Source organism: Petromyzon marinus, chromosome 13 (genome assembly GCF_048934315.1).
Source record: "Petromyzon marinus isolate PM22_M1 ecotype Great Lakes invasive population chromosome 13, UKy_Petmar_22M1.pri1.0, whole genome shotgun sequence".
NCBI lineage: Eukaryota > Metazoa > Chordata > Hyperoartia > Petromyzontiformes > Petromyzontidae > Petromyzon > Petromyzon marinus.
The window spans coordinates 8,186,013-8,200,127 of NC_133679.1; the positions used below are offsets into that span (position 1 = coordinate 8,186,013).

The 14,115-nt window shown below is 47.7% G+C and overlaps 1 protein-coding gene across 2 annotated transcripts in view; it reads right to left on the bottom strand.

Annotated features, from left to right (window-relative positions):
* CA14 (carbonic anhydrase 14) overlaps window positions 1–14,115 on the bottom strand; it is a 56,414-nt gene that overhangs the window by 16,552 nt on the left and 25,747 nt on the right. Inside the window, exons 6-9 of one of the 2 annotated variants that reach the window (XM_032953346.2) lie at window positions 11,188–11,283; window positions 7,421–7,487; window positions 3,224–3,381; window positions 1,936–2,071 (exon numbers count right to left, since the gene is read on the bottom strand). In XM_032953346.2, the coding sequence (XP_032809237.1) occupies window positions 1,936–2,071; window positions 3,224–3,381; window positions 7,421–7,487; window positions 11,188–11,283 (457 nt within the window). The remainder of the gene's footprint in view (window positions 1–1,935; window positions 2,072–3,223; window positions 3,382–7,420; window positions 7,488–11,187; window positions 11,284–14,115) is intronic. The other variant, XM_032953348.2, reaches the window with a different exon arrangement.

Sequence of the window (14,115 nt, forward strand, 5' to 3'; positions counted from 1 at the left end):
AAGTATACAGTTACTTTAGTCTATATTATAATAGAAGACCTCCATGCCTCAACAGCACAAGTCATCATAGGACCTCTTTGACCAGTACCAAAATAACATAATAGGTTTTTCCCCTTTTTTCTGGCAACAAAACAGGTGTTAAGATGTTAAAATACCAAACTTATAATATATGCAATGCAGAGTATGTTTTTTGTTTGCATTCTGATCACAAGCATTGTGGTTAATGCAGACATTATTTTTTTGTAAAAGGTTTCAGTTTTGTTGCTAGGAAAAAGGGGAAAAAGCAGCACAAGTTATTTTTGTCGTTTTATTTCTCTCCCCAGTTGTATCCCAATTGGGCTATCAGTGTCATGGCATTAGATGAAGAATCCATTCAGATCTCTTGCAGAGCCGTCCCACCATTCGTGTCAGAGAAATGCTCACAGAAAACGGATGTAAGAGAATTACTTCTGAGATCCCTTCAAAGTGAACACCGATCTACGGGACAGCACCTTTCCACCCACACTGCTACAGAGAGTAATGTTCGTCACATGATAATCAATCTGACATTTGTAACGGTCAAATTGAGTACCAACACAAATGCTTAGTTCCGCAGCACAACTTTACAGAAAAACGGCATCATTCGTCATGTGTTCACTGTACATCAGTGACTTAGAAATCCAGGTGACCATTTAGGGCGTGGGCCTCAGAGGGCTCACGCTAACTCAAGGTAATTCCCCTGATTCGTTACTCAATTGTGACATCTCGGGACGAATGAGGAACTCATGAGATGATGGGAGTCGTGGACTGGAATGGAATGCGTGGCTTTGGGTGAGTAAGACAGTTGGGAAGAGCCGATATTATGATTTAAGCCACCAATCAGCTCATGATTCTTATCCGCTGCTACCACGGGACCCCCACACCACTGTAATGTTGACAACATATCTTAAAATACTGGAGTACCCTGGTTTCCTTAAAATGTTTGTGATGATAAATCCCTTACCAAATAAACAACAGGACTATCACGATTCGGGGCCACTTTTTCCATCCAATAATAGATTATTACTTTGTCTTCTTTATACCGTCTCAATTCTCTGTCTAGTATGTTGTCCAAAGTAAACAAATTGCTTTGTGCCACTGTCCAGTGCCCTGGACGAACGTGTTGATATCTTCGCCTCATATGTTGTCTTGTTTAGTACATACCGTTTGTTTTGTGAGCCTAAGGGTAGCATAATAATATTAACAATAAAAGCCTTGCAATGCAGGAACATCTCAAGATGCTGCACAATTCAACCATCAACGATAATGAAGATTACAAAGAAAAATTAAATTACAATTAACAAAATAGTTGTTACTCTTTGGTTATTTAGGTAAAGTCACGTAGGTAAAATAATAATAATAATAAATAAATAAAAATCCAATCGCGACGTTTCGGAGGCAACACAAGCTTCCTTCATCAGGTGTAAAAAAGGCACAGCAAAATAACTGTAGAGAGAGCTATTTGTGATGATAGACTGTTATATAGGGTAAGAGGAGGGGGAGGAGCCAAGGAGGACGGGTGCAACATGGGGGGGGGGGTGGAGCCAGGAAGGTAAAGCTCCTGCTAGAGAACATCGGAGCCACGGATGGGGGGGGAGGGACGCGGGGCGGGGGAGAGTAGCAGTTGAGGTTTAAGATGTAACATGGTTAATCACATCTTTCCAATGATTGCTCAATTTGAATCCATCTTCTCGGTTGAAGTTATGTCTATGTTTGTATATCTGGATGGCCTCATGGACAAACCTTTGGTGGTATCCAGATGTCTTGCAGAGCACCTCGGTCTCGGAAAAGATAATATCATGAGAGCCCACAGCATTGAAACAATGATCAGCAACGGCAGAGGAATTCGTCCTGCCGTGTTTCAAATCTGCCATGTGCTCGCGGACACTTGGACGTTGTGTTTGTGAAGTTCCTTACTCTGACCTGGCAGAGGGAAGGAGGTGAGGATCTTCCTCTGACCCAGGGGCTGCGGAAAACGGAAGTTGTTCTCCAGCGTAGAGGCCAGGGGGGCCGATGCCTCCGTGTCCACGAGGCCGGTGGTCAGCGTGGTCAACTGTGAGGAAAGCCACACTCGAGGTCACTCTGCAGTTACACAGCCCACTCCATCCGTCTGTCTTGTGTGTACCACCACCCTCCATTGCTCTTGCTTGCGGATGGATGAATGGCAACGTACAAGTCCATTTACGTATTAGTTAGCCGGGGTATTATTTCAGTTTATGTGCTTCGATGCTTCCGTTGAGTTGGTGGAGTTCACATGGGTTCATTGCCATGAACCCTCACAGTGACCAATATGTTTATTTGTTTAACCAGGCTAGAACTGGAGAGACTGGGTTAATAACAGTAGTATTGTATTTAAGTATGTATGATGAACTTAGACGCAAACGAAACAGGAATATAACAATACGCCGACAGTTATAAGAATAACATGCTCATGAAAACCACTCACGGTAAGAAGGTTTAATAGAATAAGAAATCAAGATAAGAAATAAAGAATAAGAAATCAAGACAAAAAAATCAAGTGAGAACTTGACAATGAAAATTTACCAATAATGAAAAGAATTGAGGAATGAAACTTGCTATGTTTTGGTCACGTCAGAAGAATGTTCCCAAACAGGAATGCAGCAAAATCTACAGCAACACTCGAAGCTAAACTGTGAAAAGGCCAATTAAAAGCTGTGTAGCTCTTTTTCAGAATCAATCGGGTCATAAATGACAGCTCAACGAAGTGGCTTATCACGTGGCGATTTATAGCAGCCAAATACACTAAAAGCATGTTTCTAAATGTGGAGGGAATAACCGGAGGACCCGGAGTAAAATCCACACGAGCACGGGGAGAGAGAACATACAAACTCCAAATATACAACCATGCGTCAGGGTCGAGATCAAACCCACGACCTCCTGCATACCAGGCAGAGGGAGTTAACATCCTGCCGGTAGTGGAAGTTAACCGAGGCAGAAGCCGACCGAGAAAATGACGAACGGACAGAGCGTAGGAGGCACTGGAACAGAGAGGAGTGACGTAGAAGAAGCAGCAGAAGGGATACGTTGACGATCGCCCAATAGTCTCGGATTCCTGCTGCTGCTGGAGGCTTGTGGACCTACTGATCTCCGTAAAGTGGATGGACATGAAGAGAGAGAGGAGAGAGATTGTGATGTCGTGACGTGTGCAGGTGATGGGGAAGGGGGGGGGGGGAGGGCTGCCCACCTGTGCCACCGACACCTCGATGGGGTTGTGCAGCAGCGTCCACGTGACTGTCTCGTTGCATTCCGGCGTCGTCAGGGAGCCGTTGTAGCGGAAGAAGTGGCCGAGCTCTTTGGGCAGGAGGCTCAGCATGCTGAATGCCTGCACCACTGTCTGCTGGCCTGCACACGCGAGTGGGACAGAGGCACAAGGCGTTTATCAATAGAAGAATGTAACACGGCTGGCACCGGTGCCAGCCGCCTTCCTGCATGGGTACGGAGTCACGATCGGGTGGGTTTCACAGTCTATTGTTTTGGCAAGGACAGTTGAGTTTGCAAGGTCTCAATTGATCCATCAACAATTTCAAAATGAAAGGAAGGTTAAAATCCCAAAAAGAGAGATATCCTATCTTGTTGATGGGGGTTTGTTGGTTGCTGGCCGCTTGACATTGTGAGCTCTGGTCCTGTGATCAGTAAATGTAATTAAAAAGATAGAGGGTGGAGCGGTAACGCAGAGGTTAGCACTTTGCTAACCGCCGCGTTACTGCGACATAACTCCCATGGATTTCAATATAACAAAAATGCAATTACTATACACGTTTAAAGAGCTGTAAATGGAGCAGCTGACCATAAATTGTGATGTTGCGAAAAGTCCTCGCTAAACGCATGGTGTTCACACAACGCGTTTTCGCTATAACGAGGTTCTTTAATTCAGGAATTATTTCCACACAATTCAGAACGCGCCTGTTATAACGTGGAACGCACACCGATCTAACGTGGTTTCCGTTTAGTTGACGATGAACTATTTTCTTTCTTGAGCTGCGTGGCTGAGTGGTAAGACACAGTATGCGAAATGATACAGTAACACATGGTGGCGTACCCTCAGCTATTTGTCCCGCGATCAAACTGTGTGTGTGTGTGTACATCGTATCTCGCTAAACTTTAATCTTATATCATTTATAGAGGAACTGTTTTCGCTTAGCGCATTTCCGCTGAAAGCGGCACTTTTCAACAACGCATCTACCGCGTTAAAAGTAAGTGGGTAGCCTCCCCACTCGCCTGCACACGTCACGACATCATCATCTCTCTGTCTCTTCATGTCCAGCCACTTTACAGAGACCAGTGGGTCCACAAACCTCCAGCAGCAGCAGCAGCAGGAGTCCTCGACTATCGTCGAGGACTCTTCTTCTGCTTCCTCTACATCACTCCTTTCTGTCCCAGTGCCTTCTCCTCCACTCCTGTAAATGCTTTATTCTCGTGAACAAAGCTTCAATACTCTTGTTGGGCAGCCTGCTACACGCAGCCTAGGTATGTATCTACAAGACCGATATTTGTTTTAAAGTAATTGATAAATGGGGTGAGACCATGTAAACTCACTGACCTGGGTAAATTTGGGGGTGGAATCTAGGATTCTAATGGATATGACTGGGAACCCTCGCAGGAAAACTTGTATCAGACAAGTCTCGATTGAGCTTTCTCAATATTGCACTGAGCTATTAAAACATGACGGCATTAAACACACTGAAGAAATCCGTTCCGTGCACAAATGCAGAGCGTCTGTCAGAGGGGATGGGTGAGGAACGTGTGGGAGAAACACAGCAGACCCAGTGACACCCGATTCCCAAGCCGGTCCGTGCTAGGTGGCGTCATTTCTGCTCACTTCAACAACAGCTCGACAGTGCTTTCATCAGCAGTGAACACTGCTCACAGAAGTTTGCAACTGCATCATTAGACAAAGCTCCCCTCTCCTCCTCCTGTTACATCCCAAATAACAATGCAATTAAAAAATGCATTAAAAGTCAATTAATCAGTAGCTCTCACCTTAATCCGAAGTCTAGTCGTGTCCGTACCATTTTCCCCAATCATCACCATACAAGCAATCCCATCCCATGGGCCCCGAAACGAATGATTTTGATTGGCTGCGGCAGTATTTTTCACGACAGTCCCTGTTGTGCCCTTCACACCAATCTTCAGTCCAACCCTGCACGCTCATTTTTTAAAAGGCAAATCGGAGGTACCCTCATCTGCCCCCGCAAAGCTTTTGACACCGCCGAGTTTGCTCGGCACAATGCTCCAACGGGGTCAACGCATTGCATCGCCGCATTGTTCAAAAAAGCCACCTGGCGTTCGTGAATGACTGCAGTGAATAAAGGGTCTCATTGAGAAGAGGAATCTGTGCATCACAAGGAACAGCGGGAAAGCTGGGTTCACCGGGAGTTGGAAGTCGACTCGTCGGTGTGATTCGCTTAGTTAAAAAAAAGAGCCAGTTTCTGCGAAGGCCCTGGCGGTTTTGAGAAACCGTCCAACAGACGTGGTTTTAGCTCTGGGGATTGAAATTTTATTGTCTCCATCAACTGTGACAATCTTTTTTTTTCTTTCTTTAAAACAACAGCAACAAGCGTTGCGTTTTTACGAGCCGAAAAAAAGGACTGAAAAATAGCAACTCAACTCTTTTTTTCAAGACCCACAAAGCCATGACCTGCACAGTGTGTGTAATCATTACACAAATAAATATGTGCATAAACGGAAAGACAAAAGGGTTGTCCTTAAATGCCTCCCAATGACAGCGTGAGTCTGGAAACCCATCTGCAAGCTCCAGACGCACAGCACAATGTTTGGCCCAGACGACGACAATGGGAAAGAATCCACTTAAAGAGTTTAAACATTGAACATTTAATCCGGCCAATGTCTAATGGAGATCAAATGAAGAGAGAGAGAGAGATCGTAATTCAATCCACGGGAGAATCATGGAGAGTCCCTAGTATCTGGTTGACGGGTGATCTGCTGGTGTTTACGTGGAGCGAGAGCAGGGATGATCTTCCATAATAAAGGTTTTTTTGGGTTAGATCGTGTAAATATATAAATGTGTCGTTAAACCCACCACCACCCAACAGAGCCAACTAGGAAGGTTTGTCACGTAAACAAAACGTGCCAATTCGTTACTTCTTCAGCACACCGGTGTGTTGGAGAGTAAACCCACAACATTTACAATTCGAGTACGACGTTTCGCCGTTGACTACAACTGGCATCATCAGGCGATAGCCAGATTTGTGAAGAAGTCGTGTTTCGGTCTGAAATAGAGGGAGTAAATGTGATGCCATCACTGTGGGCCTATCAGGTGTGAAGATCAGAGGGGGGGGGGGGGGTTCATGTAGTCATATAAGTTAAAGTGGATCATATTAATCTGAGAATATGCAATACCCATTATTGTTTGGGTTATTCACAGTTCATCAACATACATAATGATTTTTGCTGCTGTTGCCAGTTCAGCTGCAGCATGGACCATGTAGTCCGGGATTGATGCGGCTTTGGTAAGGACAGTAGTGGGATGGGTGTGGTGGAGTTTTTGTGTGTTTGAGTTGTAAATCGATACATTTCATGTGTGTTTATTTTGAATGTTTATTCAGAACAGAACACTGGAGCACAAAATCCCGTTGACAGCATAGGGACACTTGTAACGGCATACGGATATGTCCCTTCACAGAGATATTATTGAGCTAAAACTAAAAAACTATTCTTATTTTAGCAGGCAAGACCCATTGAGCTATATAGCTCTGTTTCAGAAGCGGCCTGGCCAAAAATGATAGTGCAACGAAGTGGCTTATCATGTGGAAATTTATAGCAGCAAAATACTCGAAATGCATGTTGATTCTAGATGTGGAGAGAAAATCCAGAGGACCCGGAGAAAAAAATCCACACGACCACGGGAAGAAAATCCAATCACCAAATATAGAGACGTCAGGGTCGGGATTGAACCCACGACCTCCTGTATACCAAGTGAGGTCGTTAACATCTCGCCACTATGGTGCCCTGATACGTCCAACCCCAGTAAACATGCAGCGTTGGGCAAATGTTGCCATGGGTTTGGAACTGTTGGACAAATGTTGACCTAACGTTTTCCCAACGTTCCACATTTACTGGGACGGTCGCATTACAAAGACAAAGATCTAGATAAATGCAGTAAAAAAGATCTGGACCACACCCCAGCGTACGAGGTTAGCTACTTCTTACGGTGCCATTGAAGGGACAGATTCCTCTACCAATCCAGAAATTCAACTGGTGCTGACTGAACCCCTCCGCAATTGTCCGTCCGTAACATTCAGCGCAAACTGAACATCGTGAGTGGGTGAAGCAGGTGTCACCGAGTGCAGGACACAAAATGGGTACGTGGAGGAATGAGGAATAACGAGTTCACCATCCAAACAGGGGTGCTGTCACTCACCGCTGTACTTCACTTTCCCAAGCTCTTTCATGAGCACCGTAAACACCTCATTGTCCCTTGGTCCAACCTGCGAAATGGTCAAAAAACAATGACAAGACCCACTCTTCAAACCCACAGCACGGTTTCCCCCCGCCAACCCCCAAAAACAACACAATAAATAACAACATCCAGGTTAACGACAATGATAACAATTGCAGCGCAGTATTGTACACAAACCTGCAAGTCACATCGCAGAACTGTCATGGGTATCACGGTTGCGCGCATTTAAATAAAACACGACGAATGTACAATGGAGCCGGGGTACCCATTACCAGGAGCGAATAAATAAATGAATAAAGGTTATATGCAAGTCATTCACATCCAAGCTCGCACGTCCGCTGTAATCGGATGCTGCAATGGGGGAATGGCTGTGGCAGGGAACGTTCGAATCAGATACGCGAGTTGAAACGACAGAAGTTTCCGATGAGGGCAAAAAAAGGGCTCAACCCTTTTGAGCCATCCGACGAGGGGGCGTGAAATGAATCCAATGCTGGGGACACGAAGAGAGATGGTGAAGCGATGCGTGATCATACACCCCAGAGGAAATTCTCGTTAACAAAGAACCCGCGGCTCACGGCTAGCGTGCACACGAAGCCGTTTCAAATCGGTGCAGGGATTCACCCGATGACCTGAAACATCTACGATTGGGTGGACGCACGCTGGACAGCTTTACTCAAGCGGCCGCCAATTGCGGGGTGGGTATGGATAAGGTGGCCAATTCTAGATTTAAAGCTTTCGTGACTGCTAGGATCCATACTCTTTGGTTCTATTGGGTAAAGTCACGTAGGTGAAAATAAAAGAGTGTGGCCAATTCTCTTAGTTTCAATAAATTAATGTGGCGGTGGTTTTGACCGCTTGACGGAGCGTCGCGATTTGATGTGCATCAAACTCGTTATGCGCCAAAGTGGAGGATCAAAGGGTAACATAAACAATAAAAAAACAGACAACAGTGCGTCTCTCCACATGTAACTGAATATTGATTGAGCTGATACTGTAACATCATACGTCTCATGATAAAATGCTTCAGCGAAGCGTTTTGGTGAAGCAGGCAAACTGTAGGCGAGTGGAAACCGGTTCCATCGAGCACGCTGTATGCCGTGTTGTGGTGGGCCCCTCGATGACAACCCACACTCCAGTTGCAACATTGTAGTTTGCGCCTTGAATGCATGTTGAACTTCTTTCGTTTCGCACCGTACGTAACCATCCGCCTTACATGGTGCAAACGTATCAAATATATTACAATTTTTACATCTGATCGAAGGCTCGAGGTGGACACGGCACAGCAAGGTCAAAAACCGGACGGTACATCAAAAATGGCACGCGGATCGGCAATGCCAGGCGTGGGCCAAGAGAGCACCGAGAGAACACCGAGAGAGCACCGAGAGAGCACCGAGAGAGCACCGAGCGAGCACCGAGAGAGCACCGAGAGAGCACCGAGCGAGCACCGAGAGAGCACCGAGCGAGCACCGAGAGAACACCGAGAGAGCACCGAGCGAGCACCGAGAGAGCACCGAGAGAGCACCGAGAGAGCACCGAGAGAGCACCGAGCGAGCACCGAGAGAGCACCGAGAGAGCACCGAGAGAGCACCGAGAGAGCACCGAGAGAGCACCGAGCGAGCACCGAGAGAACACCGAGAGAGCACCGAGAGAGCACCGAGCGAGCACCGAGAGAGCACCGAGAGAGCACCGAGAGAGCACCGAGAGAACACCGAGAGAGCACCGAGCGAGCACCGAGAGAGCACCGAGAGAGCACCGAGAGAGCACCGAGAGAACACCGAGAGAGCACCGAGCGAGCACCGAGAGAGCACCGAGAGAGCACCGAAAGAACACCGAGAGAGCACCGAGAGAGCACCGAGCGAGCACCGAGAGAGCACCGAGAGAGCACCGAGAGAGCACCGAGCGAGCACCGAGAGAACACCGAGAGAGCACCGAGAGAGCACCGAGAGAGCACCGAGCGAGCACCGAGAGAACACCGAGAGAGCACCGAGAGAGCACCGAGAGAGCACCGAGCGAGCACCGAGAGAACACCGAGAGAGCACCGAGAGAGCACCGAGAGAGCACCGAGCGAGCACCGAGAGAACACCGAGAGAGCACCGAGAGAGCACCGAGAGAGCACCGAGCGAGCACCGAGAGAGCACCGAGAGAGCACCGAGAGAGCACCGAGCGAGCACCGAGAGAACACCGAGAGAGCACCGAGAGAGCACCGAGAGAGCACCGAGCGAGCACCGAGAGAACACCGAGAGAGCACCGAGAGAGCACCGAGAGAGCACCGAGCGAGCACCGAGAGAACACCGAGAGAACACCGAGAGAGCACCGAGAGAGCACCGAGAGAGCACCGAGCGAGCACCGAGAGAGCACCGAGAGAGCACCGAGAGAACACCGAGAGAACACCGAGTGAGCACCGAGAGAGCACCGAGTGAGCACCGAGAGAACACTGAGAGAACACCGAGTGAGCACCGAGAGAACACCGAGAGAGCACCGAGTGAGCACCGAGTGAGCACCGAGAGAACACCGAGTGAGCACCGAGAGAGCACCGAGTGAGCACCGAGAGAACACCGAGAGAGCACCGAGAGAGCACCGAGTGAGCACCGAGAGAGCACCGAGAGAGCACCGAGAGAACACCGAGAGAGCACCGAGCGAGCACCGAGAGAGCACCGAGAGAGCACCGAGAGAGCACCGAGAGAACACCGAGAGAGCACCGAGCGAGCACCGAGTGAGCACCGAGAGAGCACCGAGAGAGCACCGAGAGAACACCGAGAGAGCACCGAGCGAGCACCGAGAGAGCACCGAGAGAGCACCGAGAGAGCACCGAGAGAACACCGAGAGAGCACCGAGCGAGCACCGAGAGAGCACCGAGAGAGCACCGAAAGAACACCGAGAGAGCACCGAGAGAGCACCGAGCGAGCACCGAGAGAGCACCGAGAGAGCACCGAGAGAGCACCGAGCGAGCACCGAGAGAACACCGAGAGAGCACCGAGAGAGCACCGAGAGAGCACCGAGCGAGCACCGAGAGAACACCGAGAGAGCACCGAGAGAGCACCGAGAGAGCACCGAGCGAGCACCGAGAGAACACCGAGAGAGCACCGAGAGAGCACCGAGAGAGCACCGAGCGAGCACCGAGAGAACACCGAGAGAGCACCGAGAGAGCACCGAGAGAGCACCGAGCGAGCACCGAGAGAGCACCGAGAGAGCACCGAGAGAGCACCGAGCGAGCACCGAGAGAACACCGAGAGAGCACCGAGAGAGCACCGAGAGAGCACCGAGCGAGCACCGAGAGAACACCGAGAGAGCACCGAGAGAGCACCGAGAGAGCACCGAGCGAGCACCGAGAGAACACCGAGAGAAGACCGAGAGAGCACCGAGAGAGCACCGAGAGAGCACCGAGCGAGCACCGAGAGAGCACCGAGAGAGCACCGAGAGAACACCGAGAGAACACCGAGTGAGCACCGAGAGAGCACCGAGTGAGCACCGAGAGAACACCGAGAGAACACCGAGTGAGCACCGAGAGAACACCGAGAGAGCACCGAGTGAGCACCGAGTGAGCACCGAGAGAACACCGAGTGAGCACCGAGAGAGCACCGAGTGAGCACCGAGAGAACACCGAGAGAGCACCGAGAGAGCACCGAGTGAGCACCGAGAGAACACTGAGTGAGCACCGAGTGAGCACCGTGATCCCCGGCGAGGCTCAGGAGCGTGCGCTAGAATTCACAGCGGAGAGGCCCACTCACCTTCACGAGGACTCCCAGCACGGCCAGCCCATCCACCTTTTTCATGGCTTCATCCATCGATTTGTACTTTTCCTTGTTGAAATGAACAATGTGGATCTAAATGGTACGCACACACACACGCACACAAAGGTCAACCATTTATATGGCCATTTAGGCACCCACCCACAACTCCCTTTCTCATTTGCCCCCCCCACCCACCCACCCCTGTCCTTCCCCGAGAGGGTTGTCCGAGTTAAGGAAGTAGACACCAGGGATGTAGAGTTTATTGAAACCCATAGACAGGTTAAAAATAGAAAACGTTAGCAATAATCATCATATAGTACTTCGCATTGTATCTATACGGGTGTCAATAGCCCCCTGTGTATAAATCAGCCCCAAGTACTGTACTGAAGAAGCTTGATTCCATCTATCACTCGGCCTTAAGATTTGCATTGAACTGCCCATATAGGACTCACCACTTTGATCTCTACATTGGGTCAAACTTAACATCTCTTAATGTTCGACGGCTTGTGCACCAGATCTTATTTATTCACGATGTACTTACAAAAAATTCCGCAGACTACCTACTGGATCTCCTCTCTGTTTCAAAGAACAAATTTGACCTCAGGTCTTCGCTCATTTACCAGCTTCACATTCCCTATTGCCGTACAAAAACTGGAGGAAGGGCCTTTGCTATTGATGCCCCCAGGGTCTGGAATGCTATTGCCAATAAACTGCAACTTGAATCACTGCCTATGAGATCTTCACTCAAAACTGCTCTAGAGGAGTTGTACAACCCTAGCTGCCACTGCTATTCAGTGGCCTAAAATATGGCTCTAGATTTTGGTGTTATAATTTATTTATGTAGTTTATTGTTAAAAATTCGGTCACAGTCCCTATGATCACTGTTACATTGAATTTATGGCTTTTATTTTGGTGATTTCGAAAAGTTTTTTTTGTTTTGCCCATGTTTTTGTTTATTGTAGTACGGAGTTAGACTGATGGCCTTAATCTTAGTTGTCTTCTGGTTGTTGTTGTTATTTGACTTGCATCCCACTGGGATTTTTGCACACAGCGTTGGTGTACGGTGCTATTTCAGGGATATTTTGATATTTTTTTCCTGTATTTTCTGTTTGCACAGTCACATAATCACTTTAAGATGTTTTCTTGTTCATGTTTTTTGTTTGTTGCGGTTGCACCCGATTCAAGAGCCGAATGGCTCACAGGGCTATACCAAATAAATGAACTATGAACTATGTGTGTACCCGAATCGTTTGTTCAATATAACACTTTTGGATAAAAAAAATATAAACCTTGTACACCACTGGAGCATTACTGGTTATGGATGATGATGACTATTTGACCACTGGGGCAAGCAAGGACATGATATACAACAGCATACAAATTGTGCTTTTAAAGAGTCTGAATGCAACTGGTGTCTCAAGTTGATGTACAAACAGAAGTATGCTCATCTGCAGAGTTTGAAGAGGAGTGTTATATTTATTTGAGAACAAGGCCAGAAGGGCATCTGTGTGTATGCATGTTGAACTTCTTTCACACCGTACGTAGCCAAGCGTGCTCATCAGAGGTGCGGGGGAATGGCAACGACCTAAACGCAAAAAGCAGCTCTCAAGAAATTAGTTTTCAATCTCGATGTAAAATTGCATAGCTCCAGTGGCTTCCCAATATCCTAAGATGTAATTTTGGTAGAAGCGGTCTTGAAGACTTCACAGAGAGATTTAGATCGGCGTCAGTCATAGACAGAGGAGGCGCAGTGAGTCTGGCAGTAGAGGGAAGTGCAGCACAATACTTTGCTGTTGTTTACTCCCACCAGCTTCACCAACTCTCACTGACCAGCGTGGTGAAGTATGGTCAAATGTCCCTCACGGCTCACAGAGCCATGGGGAGGCCGTTATCCCGCAATAGATTTACAAACAGGACGTTTTCTGAAGCAAGCCACCAAAGCTAAATAAACTTAGTCAATTTAACATGTAGGCTTTCCTGATCAATATTATGTTTCGTCATAGATGTCTGGGTCAGGTGACATAAAGTAGACATGGACAAAGTTGCCAAACTATCCGACTCCGGTTTTCTCATCTTGATTGCTGAATGCTTGATGGACTCCCAGTGGCCTGTAAGTAAGATTTCACTGGGCCAAACTGCTACAAGGCGCAGTGAGCCTGGAGTTTAGCAGGTGGAGAGGTTCGGGTCAGCAAGGTGCTTAATGAAGTGGTTTGGAGCAATGCTCTTTTAGTCGTGACATTTTAATTAAAACACACGCAAAAATACGTGTAGAAAGCCAGTCTCCATCACCTAATCTTACAATTTAAATAATTGTAGGAATTATTATCTATTGGGATAGCACAAGGGTTTGTCCGTGTCTTATATCCATTTACAAACAAGCGGGCGGACACCGAAATAAAGCGTGCGCCTGGCTAGCAGACACGGTGGCAGCTCGTAATTAAACCACCCGATGACAGAAAACTGTGGTCATATTTGACCGCAGTCAAATTTGACCGCAGTGTAACCGAATCGTGCAACTCAATCAGACGCAAGGAACCTGGCTGAGGTTTCACCGTGAATCATTCGTGTTGCGTTTCAGTAAAACCGGCAATGCCAATTGATAATTACCGTCGTCCTTGCCACTACACAGAATATCATTGTCATTACATCCACAATATCAGAATTGTTAAACATTGCATTGTCATTTGTACAGAAATATATTTAATATGGTAGCGTAAATTTAAGTTTTTGAAATCGCACGAAATGCATAGATCTCAGAACCTAAGTAGGGCTGAAGCTGGGTAGTGCATGGATGGGTGATGACATGGATAGGTGATGACATGGATGGGTGATCACATGGGTTGATGATCACATGAGTTGGTGATCACATGGATGAGTGATCACATGGATGGGTGACCACATGGGTGGGTGATCACATGGGTTGGT